The following is a 26906-nucleotide window of genomic DNA, read 5'->3' on the forward strand; positions in this document are numbered from 1 at the left end:
TAGACTGAACTGATTTTATTTCCTTCCAAAAAGAATAGACACTAATTTAACTGTATACAGAATTTAATTTAACTATAACTATACAAGTTTCAGTATATTGTCCTGTTCAAGAACTGCTTATATTTAAAAAAAAAAAAAAATACTGCCAAAATTCTAATGCATACTTTACAATTAAATGTTCCATCTTTCTTTCTACCCCTAATAACCTCAGACTAGAGCTACAGTGTTCAGATTAACTTATGCACGGATGAAAATTCCCTTGGTCTTAAGTGTAGTTTCGTTATTACCCATGTTTTTTCCACTACCACCAAAACTGGACTCAAAAGTAAGTTTTGTGGTATTAGCAATGAAAAATTTGATGAACCTTGTAAGAACAGAATTCAGAAAAAGATTAACAACAGTTTTTACTATATTAAAATGTCACATCCCTCTAAAAAATAATACTTATGCATTTCTGTGCATATTCTTATGTTTATTAATCTGTCACATTTTACTATAGTATCTGCAAATTTCTTACTTTGAACACTTGAACAAATGAGTAGTAACCACTTTTAGTTAGACCATCAAAATTTCATGAAGTTCTCTGAGAACTGTGAATTCCTGTTTTGAAGTAAAAGGTATCCAACGAGGTTCCAAGAATTTTCACCATTATACTCGGTCAAACAAGTTAGCCAAAAGAAAAAGACAATTTTCTTTTTTTCTGGTACGATCACTCAAACCCTACTGTTCCCCCGCTTTCTACTGTTATTGCATTTAAACCTCCAAGATTCCTTACCTTGACTAAACAAAGGTGCCCATTTAGTTATTTACTGTACTGTTTTACCTAGTTGCTATCCAGGCACACTGAAAACTCCGCACTACACTGCCAGGTCTCCAAATCCACCATTCCAGTTATTGGAAGTCTAGGTCACTGAAAAAACAGAATTACAATCAGCAATTCTGTTTAGGTATACCACTTGACGTGGCATTATGTAATTTCATCACAAATTGTTGTAATTGAATGCAAAGTAAAGGAAACTTGAGTTTATTTAGCTTCCAATTTCTGGGAGGTCAAGAGGAACTAGGACTGCTCTGGACAACAAAAGAAAATAGACTGTGCTTACAGATCATTTTCTGCCATATTCTTTCTTTAGGACCACTGTTTTATTGTTGCCCTTTCTATTACATGGGATGTACATATTATCAGGTGTTAATAAAAGGTCAGTGCCTGTACAATACATTCTACAACTGAGCACCACTTTCCGTAACTGAACAGGCAAAGAAATTACACTGAACATCAGCATCTGGCAGTATTTCTCCAAAAAAAGTGACTAAAATGGGTTTAAATTGATTAACACTATTAAATCACATCTAATATTTGATACTACATGATTTCATTACAGCTATACGATACAATTATACAAAATGTGTTAACATCAAAGAATACAACCAAAATTAAGATAGCAAACAAAACCTATATAACTTTTTTTCTTTACAGGAAAATACTTTTGAAGTATGCATGTAACTGCCCATTCTTTTAAAGAAAATCTACCGCAAGCAAAGTTATCAACCTCCAGAAAAATCACACATAGCATTACTACGCATATCCCCAAAAAGTGTACAATATGCACACTTGGAAAATACAAAATTAAAAAAATTGTAAGCAACAGGTGAGCTTCATATTTATAAGAACGTGAAAAGAAGTCCAATTTTAGCACTGTTGTATAAAGAATTGTCTTTTTTGATGCAAGTTCATGAACTGACCCCTCCGGTTGAGGCCACTTTACAAAACACCGTGTTCTTGAAACGGGATTACAGAGCAAGGTAGAGCATCTTAGCAATGTCACCTTAAAGTTTTTTTTTGGGGGGTTTTTTTTTTTTTGCTTTTTATTTACTACTTATCAAAACACGTCCTTTAGGTTTGTAGGGTTCTTTTTTTAAAATTCTTTCCTAGAAACAATATACAAAGGGGAGGCATATTTATTTCCAATTCATACTCCTGTAAGATGCTTTGAGTTCAAGAACTTTCTCCTCCAACTTTCACTGGTTGTTTTTGGCCTTAGCATGTGTTAAGATGTGAGATTTCAGGTTAGTTGATTGCGCAAACTTCTTATTGCAGCCATCAAATGGGCAAACATAGGGCCTGTCGCCAGTATGAATTCGCACATGTGTGCGTAAATTGAAGTCCAGTGAAAAACGCTTTCCACATCCTTCAAACGTACACTGTTGAAAGGAAAAGACATACTCCATTAGTTAACAAAACAGTACTCATTTCAGTCATTGATTAGAACCATATTCCTCTTCAAAATCACTAGACTGCACAAACATGAAGCTAGATGCTGAAGATTATTATAGGTGAAGCTGTGGGCATCACTTGTAAACTGCATTAAAAAATAAAATTAATACTTCACAGTGTTTTACCACAGCAGTGTACCTATTTTTGAATGCTTTCACTAAAACCACCTTCTCCGCATCTGAAACAGTATTTTGCTATGCTGTAGTAGAAAACAGAAACAGTGTTTCACATCAGAATTTCCCCCTTTCAGTGACAACTGCAAAGATTTGCTCATTTTACCAGCTTTACTTTTAAGATGGGCTTGGAATACATGTTTAGCGGTAAATACTTATATTTACCACACAGCAGATCCAGCACACACATCTAAGTGAATGCCTAAGGACTGCAAATCAAGTTTCTGAAATAACTTATTTAACCATAAATAAATAAATAAATAAAACAAATAAAACAAAAACTAACATATCTTAACTATGAATACCTGTAAAGAAGATTTATAAGGAGTATCATATGAAGTAGGCAGGGGACCTCTGGTGGCAGAAGCTCATGTGACTTGATATGAATGGAAAGAGATTCAGTGACTACCATCATTTTGCTGAAAATTGATTAATACCCGCTACTGAAAATTAGCGTAATGAGTCAACTGAGCAAACAGCCGCAAGTCTCAGTTGCCCACAAGTGCTAAGTTGAAAAGATGATGAGGAGAAAGAGACATTTTCCTTAATCAGTAGTAACTGCAGACTTCGTTTTTAAAGTGGGTAGCTTTACATCATATTTTGGAAGGTATGTCCCATGTACATACAATTTGCTAATTTTTAACAAAAGCCCAGGGAAACAGTTAAACGATAGCCTAATTAGCTTAAGAGCACTTCCCATTTTTAAGGTGATGGTTCAGTGCCTCGTCTGATTTTAGAAAAAACATAGTATTCCCAAAATCATATGGAAGCTAGGTTACAGTTACAGTTTACACATTTTCACCAAATAAAATTGTGGTACTTAAGCCTGGAGGTTAACAGTACCTGAAAGGGTTTCTCTCCGGTATGAACTAGCTGATGTCGCTTTAGTTTTGAGCTCTCCACAAAGGCCTTGCCACATTCTGCACATACGTGTACTCGAGGGCCATGAGTGTGCAGATGCTTCCTCATGGCAGAGTTGTCCCTGAACATCTTTGTGCAGCCCTTAAAAAGAACAGTGAAACTCAATTAGTAGATAAGCTAGTTCTGATAAAAAAGGTTTTATCTGCTAGAGTACAGGCATTTAAAAATGCTTTTATATCCTGAATACTTTCTTAAAAGTTGGCCCTGAAAAGGAGACCCCTTACATTTATTTTTAAAAAGCAATACCAAGAAAACTAATCATTTGAAAAGCTGACAAAAAACCCCCACAATCCCAAACAAAAAAACCCCAAACCCCTCTCTTCACTTAGTATTATTAACCATGTGCAGTCAAATGAATAATAGGACAGTCTCATGGAGAAGATGCAGCTCTGAAAGAAGCAAATGAATAAACCAAACAAAAGCACTTAACAGTTTCAGGGAAAAAAAGAGACAAAACAAACAAAAGACAGAATGATAGTTCATGGATACCTATGGTATATACACTTCAATGTGCTATATTCTGAGTACTACAGTACTACAATATGCAATATAGTCTCCAATATACCACAGATTATTCTCTAGTACCAATTTGTATGTGCACCACTCCATCTCCCAACATTCTGTCCTCTTCCTTCTCTGCCCTTCTCATTCCTGAGAAGAAATGGAGCAAGAGGGTTTCCAGCACATAACAGCCTACAGAAACTACCTTGTCCAAACTGGCAGCAGCAGATTGATCACTACCACCTTGAGATATAAAGAGATTGCCACTGCTTCTACAGTTTAAACCTGCAAAGTGATAGTGGGCAACTGAATAAGATAGGAGAATCTCTGAGTTAGTGCCAACTCAACCTAAAAGCAAAAGATACTCACATTAACTCAGGTACAGCCATTGGAAGTCTTAATCTGGGGTTCATGCTGCATCGACACAGAATTACTACTTTTGACTCCAGAGTACACTTAAGCCAGAAGTGACCTGGGGCTCTCTTTCCCTTATCTTTCTATACCCTTTTTTCACCTTTTAGTGACAATCAATAGACGTCTATTGTATGTTTTATAAATGTCTTCCTCAAGGTTCAAAATCCCTCATAAAATCCTGTTAACAACCATAAATTCTATCTGTACTCCCAAATGATGCTGTTTAAACTTACATTAAACTAGTCTACCAACATCACTATGTTACGAGCTATAAAATTCAACAACAGAACCTAAAGGAACATTAAACTGCTAATCTTAAGTTCTGCAGGCTTCCTCTTTGGAAATGATTTTTTTTAAAACTAATAACCACATTTAAATATGCCTTATTTCTTAAAAAAGGGGGAAATGCCACTTTCAGGAAGACTTCTCTCTTTAGGCACTAGAATTTCTTTGGCTAATTTAATAACTGTTGTGCCATCATCCATTGCACATAACAGAACTGGGTGGGGCAAAGCAGCACCAAAATAAACACACTATCAATTTTTTTTGCATTTATTTCAAAGTCCCTGCTTGCCTCTGAGAGGAGCAGTTACATGTTCTGCAATATTTCTTCTTCTTTAAACTGAAGTAATAAATGAACAAAGCCTAGAAACACTAGAAGAGAGAAAATGGAAGGACAGAATATTCTTTTTTTTCCCCTTGTTCAGATGAAGTTGAAGCTATGAGAAAGTAAATCAAAGAAATGAAGGCAGCATTCCTCAGTATTATAAGGAGTAACTGTTCCTGTATCTCCACATACTATACTACACTACAATAAAAACATGACACTTGTAGAATGTGAAGAATTGGAAATCAATATAAGCACAAAGAGGAATCCAGCAAACTCCTTAGACTATGCCTGTCAGAAAGAAGCCTTCTATTCATGCTCTCTAATGTGTACTATTAGCTATCTGCCCTGATTATTTGCTAGGCTCACACTTATCTAGACCAGAAGTCAGCAAGATTGTATTTGTCTTTTTTTTGTTACAGACTAAGTCAGCTAACAGAAGCTCTACAAAAGCTGGATAATGCAGTAAAGCTAGATGCTACCAATCGAGGTGACTGGCAACATTTATTCAAGACAGAGGCCTCCCCACTCCCAGTGGGTCAGAATCACATCTCCAAGATGCCTCTCTCTCTTTTTCCAAGACAATGCACCTTCCAGCTCTGTGGAATGTAATTCAAAGTCTTCCAACAATGCTGACTTTGGCATCTGCACAATAAATTGCTGATTCCTGATCTAGACTCCAAATCTGTCATAGTTTCCAAGCAAGGATATATAGATCTTAGGAACGTACTTTGAACAGCTTTCAGAACATTCTTTCAAGTATGTATTCTTGGGTGGCAGGAAATCACAACAGTAAAACCAGCATGTTAGGGACTGTGCATCATGGTTACCAGAAGATTAGGGATGCACTAACCTTAAGACAAGGAATGGGAATAATATATTATTCAGTGAAAGGTTTTTAAGGAAGCCTCTAAAGAATAATAACTAAAACACAGTTTACTGAGCGTAGTCTATTAACAGTAAGATACTTTAGTTATTCATTCTCAAGAGAAAACATCAATACAAAATTCTGGTCTACAAATTACTACCTACTCAGAAGCTGAGCACTTCACTTACTTTGTGAGGACAAGCTATCGTTCGTGGAGCATCATCTTCTTTAATTTTTCTTGGTTTCATTCTTAAAGATAAAAAACAAAAAAAAATTAGTAGAAAAACATTAGTAGACAGCTCTTCTCCTGTAACTGCCTACATAATGCACACTTTTATTCGATAGTATTATGTGCATCAATAGTACTCAGTTTAATATTTTCAAAACCTTCATAATAACATTAACAGTATAATTTGGCATTTGTAAATTTCAGCTTTTCCAGAAGGACCTCTCGAATACAGAATAAGACATTTAATACTACCTTCCTAGTCCTTTGAGTATGTAGAAATAGAAGGTTTTTTCCTGACTTACACTAATTATAATTAGGATGTTTTGTCTGAAAACTCAATTTTTGTTGTGCCAGTACCCATGTGGCCTATCTATCTTCACTTCCTCTCTGTCCCTGCACCAGGACATGAATGACAGAGTAGCCTCAATCATTTTCACCACACAAGACTTCAGAAGAAAACCCTACAGATGCAGGGAAGGCAGGCAAGTTGTAGAATCTACATAGACAATGTAGACATCCGTTAGAACAACAGAAACTGCAATTATTCTTACTTTAAGCTACTGTACACATGGATTCCACTCTTGGCAACTGACAAGCAATCATCTATTTACTCTTGGTCGCTGATGGGGATCTTCATCACTACATTATAGGCGCCATTAGTCTCCATTGACTACATAAGGAGCCCAGCAAACTATTACTTGCATGCGTTAGGTGTTTCAAATACAGTGAGACTCCCTGTAGAAAACAATGTTAGAACAGTCCTGCTGTAACAACCACCTGTCTGAATGTCAGAGAAGAGTCAGCTGTGTGGACACTATTCCAGGGAAGTGCACTGCACTTTTACCTACATTTATTTCTCAAACCTGTAGTGCTGCCTTCTAAAAAATAAAATTAAAAAAAGGCTTATCTCCACCATAAGGTGGAGATAGGTACCTGTAAATAAATGCACCTCATACCGCTGAAGATTCACTTAAATAAGTGATGAGATTTTGCGCATGCCAAAACCTTGCTGTAGAAGGGGAGCTAGTCTGTTTATGTGACTTCCTCAACAACTTTCCTGGTAATACAGAACTATCTTATACTGTATAACAAGATAGCTACGTATCATATCTGCAAGTTAAAAATGGAAGGTTTTCTGATGTACTCTCTAGTCTTAATTAAACAGAGATGAGTGGCTTGAATTTAACAAAAGAATTAGAATTTCAGGATGACTATTCTTAACATTAAGAAGCAGAGGAATCTGTTGCTATCCAAGACAGTTTTAATCCCTGTGAGTTCAGTTCCTGGAAACAGATATGGAAGAACAGGGCTGGGGGAAGAGATTTCCAAGTAGTGCACACCTGGTGTTTTGGTTTTTTTTTTTACATGCATTTTTAATAATTGATCTGAGACTGGCTAAACAGCAACTTCGAAACATTCAAAACAATTCCCAAGAACTGTAGGGAAAATAAGCTAAAATTCTTCCAATTTGACTGCATAAGCGTTTGTTTCTTTGCAGGCAGGGTCCAGTCTTCTTTAGTACTGTCACATTCCTATGCGTATGGCTGAAATCTGCTGTTTCACCTGCCTCCTTCATGTGGACAGGTGAGAGAGGACAGCAACAGAAGGCCTTGTGAGGCTGAATTAAGGCAAGAGCAGTAAAAAACCTCTCAGAGAGGTCCTGAGGACTGGATCCAGGAAAATCTCCTTATAACTGCCAGTGGAGTCTTATGTGATGGAGAAGTCTCCTTTGGCTCTGTGGGCTATCATTTGTCCCTTGAACAATCTGACTCCTCTCAGTATTGCAGACATATCACAGTTCAAGTGATCACATACGGACTGAAGCACTTGACAGTTAGCCACTTCACAGACACAACATTAAAACCCAAGGATTTAGAGGCTGCGTTTGTTCTTTTCTCTAAATGGACACTTAGGGAACTCCTTCTGGCTCAGCATCTCCAGACTACACTGAATATGTACAGTGCTAACTGAAGAACATTGCAGTCTCCTGCAGGGTTAAAAATACAGATGTGACAAAAAATACAGAAGCTGGAAAGCATCACATCCAACAATCTCCTCATTTACAGATACTAACAGCTCCTAGAGGACGGGTGTGAGGTATTTGTGTAGACAAAGCTCCTCTTGCACCATCGTCAGCAGCATACCTAAACATTTCATCAATTTAAGGGCAGAAACATCCTGAACTCTATCTGTTCCTGTAGACCAGCCTCTTTATTATCTTAATCTTCCTAATAACTTTTCTTTTTTCAAGATTACAGACCAATTTAGATAACCTTATTGATTAGATTTAATTTATATAATCCAATTGGAATACAGAATGGTTATGCTGTTTAGTTTACACAGCCTCTTTGAGTAAAGTATTAAATACCTAAATCCAAACAAGTGTTTGGGATTAACCAACTACACTCTTAGTGAGGTTCTGGACTGATAGTCCTACAGGTACTGAGGCTATAGGAAAACACACACACAAAAGTTTTCTCACAGTACCCCTACAGAAAGCATTCAACTAGCCTTTGCATGGGATTCTCCTTATTAGTCTCTACGATTTTTACAAAAGGAAAAGGCACAGAGATGAGTGACTGTTATGCCAAAATGGACACACAGAGAAGAATGCTCTGACAAGACAGGACATGAAAGAACATAGTGCCACGGTTTAATGCCATTAGAGATCAAACACCCTTAGGGGACAAAGCTGGTGCCAAAAAACACTTCCTTTACTTCTAACTCTATCAACTTGTTAAATGTTGGCTGAGTCATTCCCCCAGCAAAAAAAAGAAAAACAACCACAGAGCAAAAAACTCCTAGGCCCAAGATCTGTGTCAGTGACATCATCAGAATGAGTAAAATCACTATTGTTCTGAAGTCTTAACTGACCACCTGTAAAGGGAGAGACTAGACACAAGAGATGTGGTAAATAGCTTTAGTGGGCAGCGCCTGCATTTTTTACACTTGGCATAAGATCCCACTGATCACTGTGTTAAATCCTATTTGTAACTCTTGTGTCTTGCCTCTGGTATTAAGTCAATCTTTAAGAAAGAAATGCTACAACAGTGTCATCTGTGACAGGCTGCTGAAGTAGAGTGAGAAGGTAAACATCCTGGCCAGTGTAGTCAGAAAACTTCTACATCAGTGTAGTCAGGAAGTTTGAGGAACTAATCACAGCTGAACTGGATGGTTAGACATGGGACAGACTGGAACTTCGACATACACCGTACATTTTTCAGTTCAGTGTCTAGGCAAGCATGTAACATTATGAGTGTCCATTCTGGAATAAGCTGACTTTTTCATTTTCAAGCTTTGTTTCTAAAGTGAGGAGTTACCAGCCCAGCAGTATACTTAAACGTGCAAACATTTAGTCCCTATTGACTACCAAATTACAATAAAGCTTAGCTAATAAAGGGGCAGATTTTAAATCTTTTCATTTCTCCTGGAAGTATGGAAAGTGCACAACTTAAGCTTAAAAGGAGGAAGAAGACTGTGTAGAAGCACAGGGTTCACAGGCAACCAAGCTATTCAACAAAACAGAAGCAGACACTTCAACAGGAAGAGGTGGCAAACAGTGTCCAGGTTGTATCTCAGTGCCACAGGCGGCAAGAAGCTGCTGGGCCTTTCATACACTTGGATTGAAGGCATGAGGGCATGTACACCACAGGCACAGCTATAACAGATCATTTTGTCAAAAATGTCATGTTGCTCACAAGGCTGTGGAATCCATATAAACAATCACTCAAAGAAGAATTTAAAGACTTACATATTCAAATGTATTAGAAAAAAGATTTTGGTCTTACTTTAAAATTAACTTTCTGCAAAAGGAGACCAGACTAGAACCTGGGCTGTTGATCTTAAATTACACTGTTGAAGGTAGCTCTTGCTGGTGGTTATAGACTTTTGGCTCCCACCCAGTAGAGCATCTCTACAGCTCCGTCCAAGTTTTCTTAGCCTGAAACATTAACCAAAAACAGAACTCTAACACATACCACTATTTAAAACAACTACAGACACACACATTAATACCTGGGTGGAACTTTTGCAACAGCTGCCTTTGCAGAAAGTCAATTTACATGACAAGACCAGAATTTTCATTTCTGCAGTGAGTTCATATGGGCCATGCCCAGTAGTAGCAACTGCAGACTAGCTAACTGTGAAAAACTAGCAAGTGTACCTTTTGGATCAAGGCAGTGGGACACTGTGATTAAAGTCCAAGTCTTTTAACTTGTATTGGGGGGTGGGGGCGTGGAGGGACAGAATGAGGGACAGCAGCAGGAAGGTGTGCAACCCAATAGCTTCACAGAATGAGCTCCATAAAAGCACACTCTCTTATCCATGCATAAGGATTGAATGAAATCACAGGTATTAAACCACTCAGTACCTCAAAATAAAGCAACCAACTCTGTAACTGTGCAATATCAGGAAGTAACAGCTAACTACCTCCTTTCATCTACCCAGCTGAACTGAAAGAATGGTACCTTGAGAGAACCAATCCCTACCCCAAACTTCTGTCAATCTCCACAACCTGTTGTCTTGTAGGTAGATCCAGTTTTAAAAGTTAGCCACAGAAACAGTGTTAGGGTTAGGAATAAAGAAAATCCATAGGTCAAAAAACAAATAACAGTATAGAACTTCCCCTTTGTTCCATCATCTCACTTTTTTGCCTCTTAAATTTTTGTGCTCTCACATCCTTTCTTCTCCCTCTATACATAAATCTGACCTAAACAGCATTACTCTCTCTCAGACAACTCCTTCAACATATCCTAGAGGTCTCTGACGACCAGCAGTGGTATTCACCTGTGCTGATGACTGCATTGTTAAGAATAGTTAGAAGAAGAGGAAATTAGTCTGTATCATCAGCATCACTGCCACTTCTGATCTGCTCCCTCACTCTGCCATTCCCCTTGTACTGCCCTGCTGAGGCAAACAACATGAGCGTCATGGCCCTATGCTGCTGCAAGAATTCATTTGTGCTGAAGAACTCCTGAAACTGGCTAGACTGGCTTTTGGATAAATGGACAAAAGGGGAGTGGCACAAGGTGTCCTAGGAATCTATCTGCAACCAAAGAGCCCACAGCCAGTGTCTTACCATGCTTTGGTCACAATTAGGTAGAAAATGTCTTAAAAGGAAAAAGTTCTCTTCCACTCCAAGATTCTGGCAAAAATAATTACTAGTTTTGTCCCAGTTATGAAGAATATTACATGTGTAAACAGAGAGAGTGACCTTTGCAGTGTGGTACAGAGCAAGAGACTTCCCCTCCCCTAGAAGAACACTTTGTGTAAAGCAATTGTCAGTTTGCTGCACTTTAAGCTTCTCTGTAACAAGAGCAAAACTAGTAGAAAAGCATACACCTTATAAAGAGGCCTAAATCACAAATCTAGGTGACTATAACGCTTTGTCACTTTTAAGAAAGGTGTCCAATTTCAAACTCTTATGCAGTTTCCTCTTCTTTGTTTTCTGTCCATTTTGGAAAGTGGATAGAAATGAAGGGCAGTCCTCACAGTGGCTCTTCTTCAGAAAAGGTACTAAGAACAGAAGATAAAGCCATAGAGAGTAAAGTTTTTACCACTAGGACCCATTACTGTGCCAATTTCCCAGCTATAGCATACCCCCCTCTTATTTCTTAGTTTTACTGATGTCTCTATTCTGCTTCCTTTAGCCAGTTCAGTCATGTATCTGTCTGGAGGGTAAGAGAGAGGGAGAAAGTATCAGGGATATCCTTTTTAGTGGCTTTGTTTGAGGGAGTTTGCCATATGCACCAACTAGAAATGTCTGCTACTTCCCCAAGCTTTTATTGCCAAGCAGTTATGACTTCTTCACAGCTAACTACAGAATTACTTGTAATCAATTTAGGCTTGGATGAAACATTTCTTTCACTTCAAGGGATTTCCAGTGTGCCAGTCAAAGGTATAAAAATCAGAACATGGTAATTTACTAGGTTTTATTTCTTTCTGAGCAGATCATTCACACCTAATATTTCACATCCTAATATGACTGCCTAAGAGAAATCCACAATTTTTTTTATTTCATTTTTAAAGCATACTAGAGAAAATGCATGAGTCCTACAATAGAACCAAATAATTTGTAAAAGGTGATAAATTGCCTAACCAGGTATATTTTATGGTCATTTCTCTATGCGTTACTGAATACATCTTAATATTCTGACACACCTTGTTTATTCACAGTGTTCTCAATAGTTTTAGAATGTATAAAAGCCTTTCCAGGAAAAAATATAAGAGTTCCCGTTAAAGGATCCGGATTCCTGCTACATGACTCAATGACAAATGCACTAAAAAAAGCAGCGAAAGACAACTGTATCACAAGAGACTGTAACTGCTCACGCTGCTAGTGCCACCTAGCTGCTGAGCAGCAGTGGTACCCCTTGCAGATACTGCAGTTTAAAAAACAAACAAACAAACAAAAAAAAAACAATTAGAGGGCTGCAGAGCTACAGAGGACTTCCAAGCATCAAGTCCACTCCTGCCTTACCTCTCACTAACCAGACTGTGATCACAACTCCAAAACCTTGCCTGAAATCTGTTACCACTCAAATTCAAGCTTTGCCCGCTTAAACTTAACCTCAGAACTTTGTTCCTAAGAATCAATGCAAATGCCTCAGTCAATTTACCCTTGATCAAAATAAGCTGCATGGTTATAAACAGTGAATCTAGCCTGGTTTTGAGTAGCTGATTCCTACAGATGCGTAGTGAGATTCTTCCAACTGCCTTAATGAAAACAGGAAAGCAACCCAAAATAATTTGCTCTCAACTGCACAAAATACACTCAGCATACAATTTTACTAGCCAGTTCATGTCTCCTTACATGTGGACTGTGCACAATTATTTTTCAAAGTCATCAAAATACGAATTTGTTACTCTAAACCTTACTCACAAGCACATGAAGCTACTTACTAAGTTTAAAAGTACCAATTTCAACTTCACTTGCTGCTCAAAGTTTTCAGAATACAGCTACTGAGAATTTCAAAATTCTGGATTGTAAAGCAACCAGCAATGCTTGAAACTTTCAGAGAGAACTTTACACTAAATAAACACATTCTTTTAGCATGAACAACTGTATTCCTAGGACCTCTAAACCCAATTCCAGTACATGTAAACCCAGTTTTTTCTTCCAGTTTGCCATGCAAGGTTTCTAGCGATATTGCACACACAGCAATCTAGATCAACAAGGCAAATGATCAGTATAAAAATAGGTTTATAGATATCAGTGCTTGAATACATGTTATTCGCTAAAAGGAGTCCCTTCAATACGCTTCACTGCAAAAGGACCAAAACCTTAAAAGCAATATTCAAATGCCAATACACCCATCTTCTTCAGCCTCAGCTATACACAATCATTTAAGATCCAACATAAAACTAACAATTTTCTTTTTCATTTTCTTTTTTTTTTTTTTTTAAGGTAAGAGCAAAAGTTTGACAGTCATCAATTCTGACCAAGAAATCAAAAAACCTTTCTTAAAAGATGCTTGAAGTTTTCACGTATCTACAATTAAGCTATCAGAACAATTCTTCACAGGTTTTGAGCAACTTGGGGATATTGCTAAAGGTCATGTCCCCCCAAGCTGCTTACTCTACCAACATACATTTGTCTTATGACTGACATAGATTACATTTTATCTGCTGTACAGAAATATATTAACAGAAAAGTGACTGTAGACATAGAACTCAATCTTTCCATCATCTGCTACAAATTCTAGCTCTAGAACTCCCTAGAACATTCTACCATGAATAAAAAAAAGTGGCAATTTTAAATTAGTGCCAGCTGCCACTAATTTCTCAACAGAAAACTTAACTAAAACCCAAAGATGCAGTACATTTTACAGTATTAAGAAATATAAAACAGATCCAATAGAAACAATCTGGTTATTTCAAGAAGCCCAAATCCTGGCAACCATTTCAAGTATTCAAACCAATCTGGAGAAAAATAATCAGTATTTGCATGGAGAATACCCTATGAGAAACTATTTAAACTTCCTAACAGAAGATAGCTATTCAATACTTAAATGTTTAATAGAACCAAAGGTTTCAGTATATTTCGAAATAACTGAGAATACCATTCTAAGCACATGATGAGCAGAAATGCGTAAGTAACATTTTAGAATTAGAACACTATGTACACTCAGAGTATCACTTAAACATTTCTTTCACAAAAAATTGTATTAACGTTTCAGCAGGTCTCAGAGGAACACATAACCACTTTGATCAACAACAGTAAAACAAGTAATCACAGTATCAATAGCTAGAACCACCCACCACTTTAGATAAAACCCTGTGTTCAGTTGTTTGTGATGTGTTTTTATACATTTTCAGATCTGATAGCCTGAAGCAGGGAGCAAGCCCTGCAAAACTATCTTACTAGGAGCCTTCAAAATCCATAGTTCTATGGCTCTACTGAAAATAATTGTGGGAAAAGGCTGTGCTGGCAATACTCTGGCACAAACACGCTGCAGAGAACAGAACAAGCTTGTAAAAAGCAGCAAGATCCAAGAGGTGAAACAAGAGCAGATGCACCCACTGGACACCAAGATCCACTTAACCAAGAACCCAGACCAGAACTTGTCTCAACAGTCCCTGCCCTCTAGCAACTAGCTGAAAAACCCAGTGGTTAAAAAAAAAAAAAGAGCGCGCACTTCTTCCTCTACTAGTTGACCCAGGAAGTAAGAGTAACAGCATCTGACCATCCACCTGCTCTACGTTTCAGAATTGTGCAACAGAGCTCTGAAGAATAGCCAGCTGGTTAACAAAATGAACATGAGCATAGCTTCATGCATACGTTTTGCTTTCAACATGCAAAAACTCCTACCAGCAGCTGCAGGAAGCTAACAATTGTGCTCAATACTTGGACACACCAGCACGAACGCTGCCCATGCACTGACTGGAGGAGTACGCCTTTGGTCATTACAAGCAGACAAAGCAGGGGACCAAGTAAACGCTGCAAAGGCGTCACAGCTTCCCTGTGCCAAAGCAGACTTCTCCGGTGACCTCACGGTTGCCCTCTGGTGGCCACCGGCTGCCCTGAGCACTCGGTACCAGAGCCAAGGGCTCGGGGAGGGGAGGGGGGCGGGCGGGGGGAGGAGACACATGACACTTTCGGTACTCCGCCGTAGAACAGAGCTTCCCCCACTTCACCTCTATTTGAAAGTAAAAGTCACCTTGTAACTCAGGTCAATCTATTGATACGTAAACGAGGACAATTCTGATGCACTAGAGGAAATCCAAGCAGTAGTTACCAATTGTGAAACTGGAATTACCAGTGGCACTAGACTCTAGTAAAAAGAAGTTTAAAACCTAGAGCTTCAGAAGCAGGTGAAAAAGAACAGTAGTGGCAAACTAAATGCTGTAGTCTAGCTTTCTTGTATTGAACAACCCGAATGCAGCATTCCACTTATCAGATCCTTTGGTGCTGAAGAATCTAAGGCTACTCACATGAAAGACACATTCTGTCATGTTAAAGATGCAGTCTATCAATTTATTTAGGTACTGTCTTACCCAACAGAACAAAGACCAGAAATCATTTAAGAAGTCACTGCTGAATATAAAACCAAGTTATTTTAACACAGCATCAGCTACTCTGCTCTAAGTCCCTTGTTTTAGAAGATGATTAAATGCAGTAATAAGCCAAACTAAAACTACTATTTATTTTGCTTAACAGTTTCATAATTAAACCAGTGAAAATAAAACCATTTTAGTTTTAAAATCCTTTCTTCCTACTTACCTAGCAAATTCAGCCAGTTGTTTGGGGTCTGAGAGGTCAATGCCGGGTATTCCACCAGGAGGAAGTTTCTTCCCTGTCATGTACTCTGAGTAATCTGGTGGAGAATTCTCTCCAATGATCTGCTCTTCCACCACTGTTTCATGGTCAATATCTTTTTTATCATCTGAAATACACAAAATACTGAATTCAATACATACTAAAGATCAAAACAACATGTAAGTTATTAGGCTGCATCTCAATACAAATTCACTACTGCTGCACACTTAGAAGAATACTTCCAGATTTCCACACTAATTGTATAGAGCAAAAAGACACCCATACAGTTACATCATGAAGAACACAGAAAGAACACAATGGGTGACAAAAAAAGCACAGAAGTTGCATATCTACTTAAACAAATAAGGAAACAAGTAGAACAATCCTATGAATGTTGGCTGCATTTGAAAGATAATGCTCTCTTCCTGAAACAATGCCTAAATATTTAATTCCCTTAACCTCTCCAAGACTAACCTTCACCATACCCACTCTGGATCTCAACAGCAGTCGGTAAAAAAGCCAGGCCATCAGAGGAGGGGCAGATACTTACCCTAAGACGTTAAGACTACTGATCTTTACTTCAGTCTTCGGACTCCCTTGACCTCCAACAGAAGTATCATGGAGGGACAAGAAATTTAAAAATAACTGCTAGTGGGCTTCAGCACTTGCCCATAAAATTAATGGTTTTCAACACTTGCAGACAGGACTGAAAGAAAGCAAAAACCTAAATAGCGTGTCTCCCTCCCAAGGGGGCTTCTTCCTTCTGTGTCAGAGGCCAGCATAAGTTCTTTCCCACTCTAGAACAGCAGACAGGGATCATTCAGAGCTTTGATCTGCACACCAGTTAAGATACTGCTATTTTATCTGCTCTAGAGCTCCTCCTATGCATTTGTGCTCAAGGACTGCACTGAAATCAGGTGGAAGACCTGCTGTTGCTGTCTACTCACATCCAGACCTTGGAACATGCCAAGACATAACGTTTTCTCTCTCCTCTTGCTATTTTACAACAGAAACCAGAGATGCACAAAGACAGAGAATGGAAACATCCACCTATGTTCCTCACTGCAGTGTTCACACCAGCAGGAAGAAAGACACAGCACCTCTCCTGTTTTCCACCCTCAAATACACCTAGGACAACAGATGTGTATATGGCTGTAACTACTCAGCTAAATGTTAATAAACTTGCCACCACACTACTTCTCCTACTCTGTGTATGGGGAGCAGATTCTGCAGATCTCTTTATACACAAGAGGCTTTACAAAAACAACAGGAAGTTTTATTTTACAGGTAGTGTTTAAGGAATGGAAATACAAGGTGGTAGGACAGAAATAGTATTCCCCCAATTTAAAAAAAAAAAAAAAAAAAAAGGAAAACATAAGGCACAAAACAAATGAAGCAATGTTTTTTTCTTTTTTTTTCCTAAACAGAAACATAGGAAATAACATTATTCATTACTCAGTAACTTTGGTTAGGAAGGAGAGGACAAGACATCTGCAAATAAAAGAAATGTACTAAGGACAAATTTCTATTCAATTTGTAATGCCTGCTTTTAATGTTTGCCACTGAGCTATTTCTAGAAATGTTACTGCTAGTTTGGGGTTTAATCTGATCTACCAGATCAAATAGCAGTTCATGTATATGTTCCATGGTGAAAGAGGAAAATAGACTCCAAAGCCGCAAAGACAAAAGTGTTAATAAGAAAATACTATCTGCAGCATTAAACTGGAAATAAACTACAAAATTGACTATTGTGACAATTTTTTTTATTCTAATCTAGTTTTCCACTCACCACAGTACCTTTCAGTCTTTACCAGTGCTTTAAAGAAAGCAACTAGATCTTCCTTAAGCAAGGATTATATGTTAAGTTTCACAGCACCTGCAGGAGTTACAAATTCGAGTCAATAAATCTCCGATGTGGCAACAATTTGTTCTTAAAAACAGAAGCTTGAGAAAAGATATTTTGCAATGTCTACACAGGCAGAAAAGACATTATGAAGCTCAGAAGAGCACAAAACTTCTGGAAAGCTAAAAGTGACACCTTCTCCATGCTGTAGACTAGAATGAGATCAGCTGCCTTCAATGTAGCGATTTCAACAGCTACCCAGAACTTCCACTTTGACTGTTTGATGACATGCATAACAGAAGTAAGTTTTCATTTCCTGCCTCAGATCAGATGCATGAGTCAACAGGGAAATTTTGTATACATTCCTTAAGATCATCTTTCCTTCCCTAGCATAAAGGCTCGCTATTATACAATGCTTTCTTGCCATTTGAGGGCCAAACTGAAAGAAAGTCAGCCTTCAGTGCCTTTACTTCCCAAAAGCCCACCAACAGAAATCAATTCCACAGCTATTCAATTCCACAGGCTACTGGAGTAAAACATGAAAAACTATGAACATGTTGCTTTGATACAGTAGAAAATAAGAGAAAGTATCACTTAATATATTGGCAGTTATGTGAAAATAAAAAGGAATCAAATCTTCCTACACCAAAAAAGATGTATCTACAGCAACACAAACCTGCAGTTTAAAAAGCTAATTTAAACCAGAACAACAACATACAAAACAGTTACCTTAAAGTGTTATGTCAGGCTAACGTCCTTCAAGATAGAATACTTGGTTCACACCAAAAGTCACATACTTTTTCAAAAGTAGCAGCAGACTTCAGTAGCTCTTTAGTATCCAGATCATCCTAGTTACAGACCTTCCTATGACATTATTAACTCATTGGAAAAACAAAACAAAAACACCACACAAAACAACTCCCACACACTTCTTCGGAAGGTGTTTGGAAAAACTTTACCGATGTTCTCTATGCCCAAATTTATCACAAGTTCATTTGGTATCCCCTACCAAACTCGACTAGACAGCTCAAAGTCTGGAGGCTAAAGTCCAAGCAAACTTTTACTAAGGCTGATAAGTTAACCAGTATCCTCATTGCAAACAGGGCAAGTTGACTGCTTGACGTTTTCTGCCTTCAAGCAAGTCCTGATGCCCACTAAATACAAATTACTTCCCCCTTTTCCTCTCATGAAGCATCAGAGGATCAAACATACTGCATCCAAAGCAAAGCAAAACACAGAGACACAACCCTGAAATTCTAGTGACACCTCTGGAGAAGTACAGTACAAATAAGGCATAGTAACTCCATGCAGTTTATGCCCACGTCAAAATAATGTGATGCCACCCATACAAGCTAAATACGGGCAGAGCCATGGAGCCAGTCAGGAAATTAACTGCTATATGCTATCTAATCTGCTTTGGTTTGTCCTTTAAAACCACCTGAGAGTACAGCAGACTCAAATATAAGGCATTTTGCTTAAGCGTGTATTTAGCACTATTCTTACAGATCTAATGCAGCTTTCTGTAAGGAACTTGGAACAGGATTTTAGTCCTGTCTTCTGAAAGGTATTGAAGATCTGAATGCAGGTCAATCAATTAATCACTTCATCTTCACAAAAACATGCACTACCAGTCACTGCAATAGCTATGTCCAGTATTAATCTATCTTATAAAGCTGTAAAATACTGATTTGTTAGAGATACCACAGATACCTCCCAACATCCTACTATGCCCAATTACATTAGGATAGATACTTAGTGTAAACTGGGTTGTTCTATGTACCTGTTTAGGACATGCCCAAACAAATCTCGATGTTCAGTGTCCTTCCATCTGCACTTCTCTCACGCCCTATATAGGGGCAATACACATCTTGAACTGGATTCACTTCTGCACTTCAAAGCAAGTATGTCAAACAAACTTTTTTTTACTAAGATCAGTGAAAGTTCAGCATTTTAGCCACCCATATCTTTTGACTACCACTTAAAACACATTTGTACTGGTGAAATAACCAGAAGTTTTAAGAGTACCAAGCCCAAGTACCAACTGATGTAGGAAGAAGCCAGATTACTGGGATAAAACTAGTAACCACAGATTCCAAGTACCAGATCAATGACAAATCATGGAAGAATCTGTTTCCCAAGACTTTATTGATTACCTTTTGCTCTTATTACCACAGTCTCTCCATCTCTGCAGCCCTTCTGTTGCACAGAAAATCCATCCACCTCTGAACCACATTATTGCATGCATTTCTAGAACAGTAGCTAGCTCCAGCTGGCATCTTTGGAACTCCCAAGCTTTATAAGATGACCCCCTTAACTCTCAACCCAAGAGGTGTTGTCAGTATTTCTGCCTCAGTTATTCTTGATTTTAGCCATTGTACTCCAATTCTAGATCCCTAATTCTCTAAGCCACCCTCCTCCTCTATTACAGAGCAGGGAGAACACATTGTTATTCAAACAGTATTCCCCTGTGGAAAACAAGGAGTGCAAAAGGGAACTCAGAAGGTACACTTGGTAGCAAAGCAATGAGACCTAATCCTCCCCAAGGTACCAAGTTAAAAGACATTCTGCTTACCAACTAAAAGGATGAACAACATTTAAGCTTAATTTTCTTTTTATGATCAGTTAAACATATTTGTCTTTAAGAACAGTTGAAATGCAATTACATGATAAAGGATGTATTCGCAACTGTGCAGTACACCAAGGCACTGTAGTAACAGCTTCGTTATTGCTACCACATTGCAATCTCCTCAGGCGAGTTAGTTCATTGGTCATGTTTGGAAGCAAAGAGCCATAATTAGCTTGTTAAATAATACAGTTATTAAGCAGACACTTCTGAATGTTAAATTCCATTTTGCACAGTATGTAATTTTTTAACCTAATCAGCTGCTAGGTTACTTTCCCTCTGATGTGCCTTGCACACAGATGGAGAACAGGTTCTTCTTTCCCCGTGTCACCCATCTCTTTATTTCACACTGAGACACGAACTGACAAAAACGCTGCATATATCAATAGTCATCATCTGACTTCAACATTTGTGAGACACCGTGCCAAAGTACTATGACCTTCTGAATCACCAGCATACAAGTGACGTTGACCTTTCAGGGAAGGATCCAACAGCAAGTTAGAGGATTCTAGTTTGAAGGTGGGCTAAGAGGCAACTTAACTGAGACATTCTAAGTGATGAACCACATTCATGTATTTGTCTTTCAAAGCTGCAAAGATATTTAAAACAGCTGCAGGAAAATATCTACCTTATCCTCTAAGGTTCACTCGTAAAAACATCAGGGCAGACTCAATGCTTATGGATACCAAAACCCAATAATGTTGTCTTAATCAGAGTCAGAAATAGATTATCATCTTAACATTTTAAAGGAACCAGACAATCACTTTCTGCCTCCATTATGAAAAATTTTCATGTAATAAGCTCTTTACCTGTCATCACAAAGAATTTTGGCCATCCTTGATACAGACCCACAACCGAACCTAATGACTCGTCTATTATTTATACTATACAAGACAACTGGTGAGAAAGCAGGTGATTATTTTTCTCACCCCTGAAATCTGATAAAGTCAAATGAAAATGCTTCCTTTTTTTTTTTTCCAGGCATTATAAGTTGTTTAAGAGGTTTTGAAGAACCTTCTAGAAACCCAACATGAACCCCTCAAGTTTCCAAATATGGGTGCACAGCACAGGCTTCCTGGATTATCAAGAATCATTTCCAAACCATACACATAACTTCTGCGTCTTTGTCTTTCCCATCAAGGAATAGGGTACTTGAGCAGTTTAACATCTGCGGGCAATGTTAAGTTTGGTTGTGCTATTTCAGCCCTAAGCTTGCAGACTATCTATGCTAGCAATAATAGTTAAAGCCAACACCTATTTCAGGTTTGAAAGCTTGACAGAGTCAAAAGTCAATACCTACAAGCAGATGTAGTTACAGCAATAGATTCCCCTCCCCTCAAAATTAAGCTCCAGCTGCTTGAAATGCCAGCATTTGGTGGAGCCAACATTTCAGCACCCCCTTCCCAAATGGTCCTGCATCTAAGAATGATTTTTGCAAGCGCAACCTGACAAAGCGATTTCTAATGATCTTTCCCCTCCCCCACCACTATTGTGCACCCAACCTGTAGACAGTCACTGAAGAGGATGATTCAAGTTGAATCTAGCAAAGGCACAAATAAATTCCACTTCATAAAAACAAATTTTCCTAGTACAAATTGGGGTGTCTCACTTAGAGAGCCCCATTAACTATGTACAATTTTCTAAATCCATTACAAAATACCCCAATGAAAATAATGAGGATGGGTATTAGACAGTATAGAGGAAACACACTAAAGGAACATTAATGTATCTACCGTACACACCTCTTCAACCCTTTCAGAAAATAGAACGCCTTTGTTCAGTTCCTATTTTCACATGTGAAAAAAGACAAATAATTCCATTCTGAAGATCTGAAAGCTAATCTGAACTAGAACAAAGCATTCCTGTTTCAAGCTCAACACTTTAATTAAAGTAATCATGGGTCACAAGTTTGATATCACCATAGATACCAAGGTGATAAGAGAAGTTATGGTAAGTATAAACCGTTGCCAACAACAGTACTGCAACTTCTAAGTAACCACGTAACAAGACAAGGATTGAGTAGTCCCCTTTAATCACACTCCTATATATTTCACAGGTTATTTCTATACATTTCAAGAGGTGCCACCAGACACGTTATGCTCATTTATGGACAAAGATTTATGATTGGCTAAATTTGGTACTACCCATGTACAAGCTAATATAGCAGCACTAGAAAACAGTAACAAGTTATTAATTCACATTGTCTTCCCACACTCTGGTGAGCAAGTGCCCTTGTCCCCAATTCAAATACCCAAGAACAGCAATATAGGGCTCATTGTTTTATCTTGATGCATGGGCTTATTTACTATTCATCTTTTGATAAACTTTTTGCTAACCATTTAAACCAAACAGTCAATTACATCAGTGTGCAAGCAAGTCATTAATTATGTCAAAATACAGAGGCAAAACTACTATCCTTGTTCAAAATAAAGTATGCCTGATTCTGCAGGGAAACTTCAGTATAGCTACCGTTTTGCAAGCCAGTAGTTTGTTCTGGGTCTTTTTTTTTTATTTCCCCAGTTTTGCTTCTTTTGGAATTTTTCTGGCAACCATTCCCCCTCTAAAATTTCAGAGAACAGACAAACCTCAGCATTTGACCACTTCTATAACATTCAGTAAGCTGTGTAGGAGGCATAAAAGCCTATCCAATAGGCTCAGTAAAACTTCACAACACTCTTAACTGAGCAGGTTATTGCCAAAGGTTGTTTGAAGCTGGGGGGTGTATGCACACAAGGAGGGGAGGTCAAACTTTAATACTTTTCTTTCCCCTATGTATTTTGTGATTTTGCCTTTGGGGGGCTTTTTTGGCATTGGAAGTCAAGTCAGAATAGGTATTCTGCATCCTTCTGCATCATGGATATAACTGAGTTGAATGTAGCAATGCAATTCAGTCTCCAGTAAATTACAAGCGGGTATCATTCCCACTGAGCTTGCATGGTCATGCTCATAAAGAACAAAACCATGGAAATCAATAGGGCTACCCTGATGTAATAGTTGTGTACGTGGGAGGAGAATCAAGTGTATTGATTATACACATGGTTCACTTCAGTCAAGTAATAATCAGCATGCAGAAGCTCTAAGGAAGCATCCTATCAGGCACTACAAATTTCAGAGTGCAAATGCATGCTAGAAATTGTCAATTGATCTCAGTGAGGTCCTGTATCCTGCCAGCTCGTGAGTCATACATCCACTCGCATTCAGCTTCCACAAACCAGAAGACTGTATTAGTTTCTATTATCTTTTTTCTTTATTGGGCGGTCAATTCTAAGAAAAAAAACCCAGCAAGTGGAGTTATTCAGGTTTCATACAATGATAGACAGAAGCATACAGAACCCATTCTACTAAACAGTATTTGGGAAACTCTTAAATGAAAGTTCTTTTCTGTTCATCAAGAAGCAGGGAACACTGGGCTGTCAACCAACTATATACCAGAATATACTTGCTAAGTAATCCCCTACATTTAAAAAGGGAGTAAAAATCAGAATCACCATGTTTTTTACCTCTTTAGACAAGTGAATTCAGCCATCCAATAATACACTCTTCCTTCAACATTGCCCTCTAACAACTACTGGTCATTCACAAGCATCACAGAGCAAACATTTTGGACTACATCAGAAGCATAAAGAGTTATCTCTATCTTACTAGACTCTTGAAAAACTCAAAAGAGGACAAAAAAATATGACATGCAAAATAGACTACCAACCTACTATTCAAATTCATTTAAAGTATGTTACATGAACTGATACATTTGACCGCTTTTTTCACATTTACATAACTTTAGCACAGACCTTTGACTACAGAGCCTAGCTGCCAGCAATACATTTTCTGTAAAACAAACAAACAAAAAAACCAAACAAAAACACCCCCAAAAAACCAATTAGCCACTAGTAATACTTTTCTACTGACTAAAAGGACTCTTCCCCCCCATATTTTAAAGGAAGGGATCAGAAAATCGTGGCAGGTAAAAGAAGCGAGCAGGGCAGGCGCGTGTCAGGCTTATTCCGAGCCCCACAGATACTGAACACCTTCACAAGATTTTATTCCCTTTAAGAGACACTCCCACAAAAAAAACCCAACTCCTCCAAAAAACATAGGCAACCTCACACAAGACGGACTCCCTGCGCCTATGTAAAAAGCCTATTTAAAGCTTTAGACCTCGCCGAGGAAAAAACTGAACGGTCTCCGAGCATCAACCAGAAATTGCTGCTTTCCTCTCCGCGGTTCCCAGGGACGGGGGTCTGCCTCCGGGAGCGCGGAGCCACCCCTCCCGGCTGTCAGCCCCTGGCTCCTGACAAGGGGATTTCTGAAGGGCCGGTTGTTCGCGGCCGCCCCCTCCGAAGCCGGCGAGCGGCGCGGGCGGCCCCCGCGGGGGCTAAGAGGTGCTTCCCCCTCGCCGGCACCGCTGCCTTCGGCCGGGGAGGCCCCACCCACACCCCGCCCGGCTACCGCAGCGGCCCGGCGGGCCGGTACCGGGCGGCCCCCAGGCCCACCCCCGCCGGGCGAGCAGTAAAACGGTATTTCGGGCAGATCGCCGTCCCCGGGCCGGGGAGAGCCGGCGGGGCGGGCGGCGCTGGGGCGGGCGGTTCTCCTCCCCCCCCCCCCCCCCCTCCCCACATAACGGTCACGGCCCGCGGCAGACGCCTCATCCGGGGCCGCCGCCCGCGCTCGGCATTAAAATGCGGCCCAATGGGGCCGCGGGTGCGCGGCAGCGCGGGGCGGGAGGGAGAGGAGCGGCAGGCGGGGAGCCGGCAAGGCGGCAGCGGCGGCCGGGGAGGGGAGGGGAGGCGAGGCGAGGCGGGCCGGCGGCGGGCCGGGAAACGGGGGAGAAGGAGGACAGAGGGCGCGGGGGGCGGCGGCCGCGGGAGGGAAGGGCGAGGGGCAGGCGTGGAGCTAGCGGCGGGGCGCCGCGGGGAGCGGCGGCGGCGGCGGGGCGGGGACGGGGGGGAGAAGCGAGGAGGCTGGGTTCGCCCCGCACCCTGTGCCCGCCCGCACACCCCGCCTCCCCCTGCTGCAGAAACTACGCCATTGCGGCCTAGTCCTGGAGCCAGCGGCGCGCTGCCTCCCTCCCTCTCGCACCCCCCCTCAGCCGCCGCCATCTTGGACGGCCGCCGCCATCTTTCCTTCCCCCCGCCGGAGCCGGGCAGGAGCAGCGGCGGCAGCAGCGCAGACCCCGCCATCTTTTCGGGGGAGCCGCCATACTTGCCCTGGCGATGAACATGGCGGCGCCCATCACACACATCAAAACATGGCCTCCCTTCAAAACAAAACTGTCCGAGGCGAACCGGGCAGCCGCCGGCGGGGCCCGGGGCCCGGGGAGGGAGGGGTCCGGCGCGCACTTACCCGAGGCCCACATGGTGACCGAGAACTCCCCCTCCAGGGTCTTGATCTGCACCTGCTTCTGCTCCCATTTCCTGCCGCCGCCGCCCTCGGCCCCGCCGCCGCCTCCCCCGCTCAGGTAACTCTTCTTGCTGCTCTTCTTGCCGCTGCCGCCCTTCTTAACGCGGCCCCCTCCGCCGGCCGAGGAGGAGCCGCCGCCTCCGCTCTTGCTGCCGGCGGCGGCCACGGTGACCAGGGTCTGCTCGATGTACTCGTCCTCGCCGGCGGGGGCCGGCACCGGGATGAGGATCTGGTCCTCGAAGCCGTCGTCGGCCCGCAGTCCGTCCGAGTCGTCTCCCCCTACCACCTCCTCGCGGGTCTGCACCAGGATCACCTCCTGGTGGTGGTGGTGCAGGTGGAGCTGTCCCCCGCCGCCGCCGGCCGCGCCGCCGCCCGCCCCGCTGGGGTCCCCGTCCGAGACCAGCGGCTGCAGCGCGATCATGGGCTGGTGGTGGTGGTAGTGATGGGGCGGGTGGTGCGGGCCGCACTCCTCGCAGCACTCGTCCTCCTCCTCCTCCTCCTCGTCCTCCTCGCCGCCCACCACGGTGGTCTCGATGGTCTCCACCGGGATGGTCTCCACCTCGATCTCGTGCAGCTCCACGATCTCGGCCGGCATCTCCGAGCCGTCCGTGGCGATGTACAGGGTGTCTCCCGAGGCCATGGCGGGGCGAGGGGGGGGGGGGGGGAGAGAGCTCCGCGGGCGGCGAGGGGGCTCCGGTCCGCTCCCCTCGGCTGATGGTGGGGCTCGGGCTCCTCTCGCTTCCCCTCCTTCTTCTCCTCCTCCTCCTCCCCCTTCCACACAAACACCAGCTCCTCGCAGCCAGCGAGAGGGAGGCAGCCAGCCGCCAAATCCCGGCTACGCTCCCTCGCGAGACTTCCGCTGCTGCCGCCGAGACGGACCCCAGCCCCGGGAGGCCGCTGCCGCCGGGACCCGCCCCCCCGCCGCCAGGCGGCCAATCGCACCGCCCGCCGCGCCCACAACTCGCCCAGGCGAGCGGAGTAGCCTACGGGGGCGCGCCGTGCCGCAGCGGACCGCCTCCATTTACCACCGTCGGCCTATCAAAGAGCGCTGCGAACGCGGAGCAGCTCCTCCCGGCGCGGAGCAGCCAATCGCTCCGCCGCGGTGTCCCCCCTCCCCCCTCCGCCGCCCGCCTTGCCTCTCCCTCTTCGTCCTTCCCCGCGCGCAAGCACCGCCCCATCCTCCCCTCCGCCGGGGGCAGGCCCTGCTCTCGGCGCGCGCACGGGTTCGCTCCACGAGGCGCCGGCAGGTGGCGCGCGAGCGTCCCGGCCGTTAACGGTCGGCGCGGGCGGACCGGCTG

The 26906-nt window shown here is 41.6% G+C and overlaps 1 protein-coding gene across 1 annotated transcript; it reads right to left on the minus strand.

The window, feature by feature from the left end:
• On the minus strand, nt 1-26484 carry YY1 (YY1 transcription factor). Its single transcript, XM_075029843.1, has 5 exons — nt 25552-26484; nt 15710-15872; nt 5948-6008; nt 3292-3450; nt 1-2202 (listed from the first exon to the last, which is right to left on the minus strand). The coding sequence occupies exons 1-5, from the start codon at nt 26246-26248 to the stop codon at nt 2020-2022; spliced, it is 1263 nt and encodes a 420-aa protein (XP_074885944.1). The 5' UTR covers nt 26249-26484; the 3' UTR covers nt 1-2019.
• Nucleotides 26485-26906: the final 422 nt, after the last annotated feature.

The sequence above is a fragment of the Buteo buteo genome, chromosome 6 (genome assembly GCF_964188355.1).
Source record: "Buteo buteo chromosome 6, bButBut1.hap1.1, whole genome shotgun sequence".
NCBI classification, from domain to species: Eukaryota; Metazoa; Chordata; class Aves; order Accipitriformes; family Accipitridae; genus Buteo; species Buteo buteo.

What these genes read in the sequence shown, in the direction of transcription:
- YY1 (XM_075029843.1), bottom strand. Translation starts at nt 26,248, where the DNA reads ATGGCCTCGGGAGACACCCTGTACATCGCCACGGACGGCTCGGAGATG. An exon ending in CAACTGGCTGAATTTGCTAG is followed by an intron (nt 6,009 to 15,709) that starts GTAAGTAGGAAG and finishes TTTATCTTTAAG; the next exon opens with AATGAAACCAAGAAAAATTA. An exon ending in CGATAGCTTGTCCTCACAAA is followed by an intron (nt 3,451 to 5,947) that starts GTAAGTGAAGTG and finishes GTTCTTTTTAAG; the next exon opens with GGCTGCACAAAGATGTTCAG.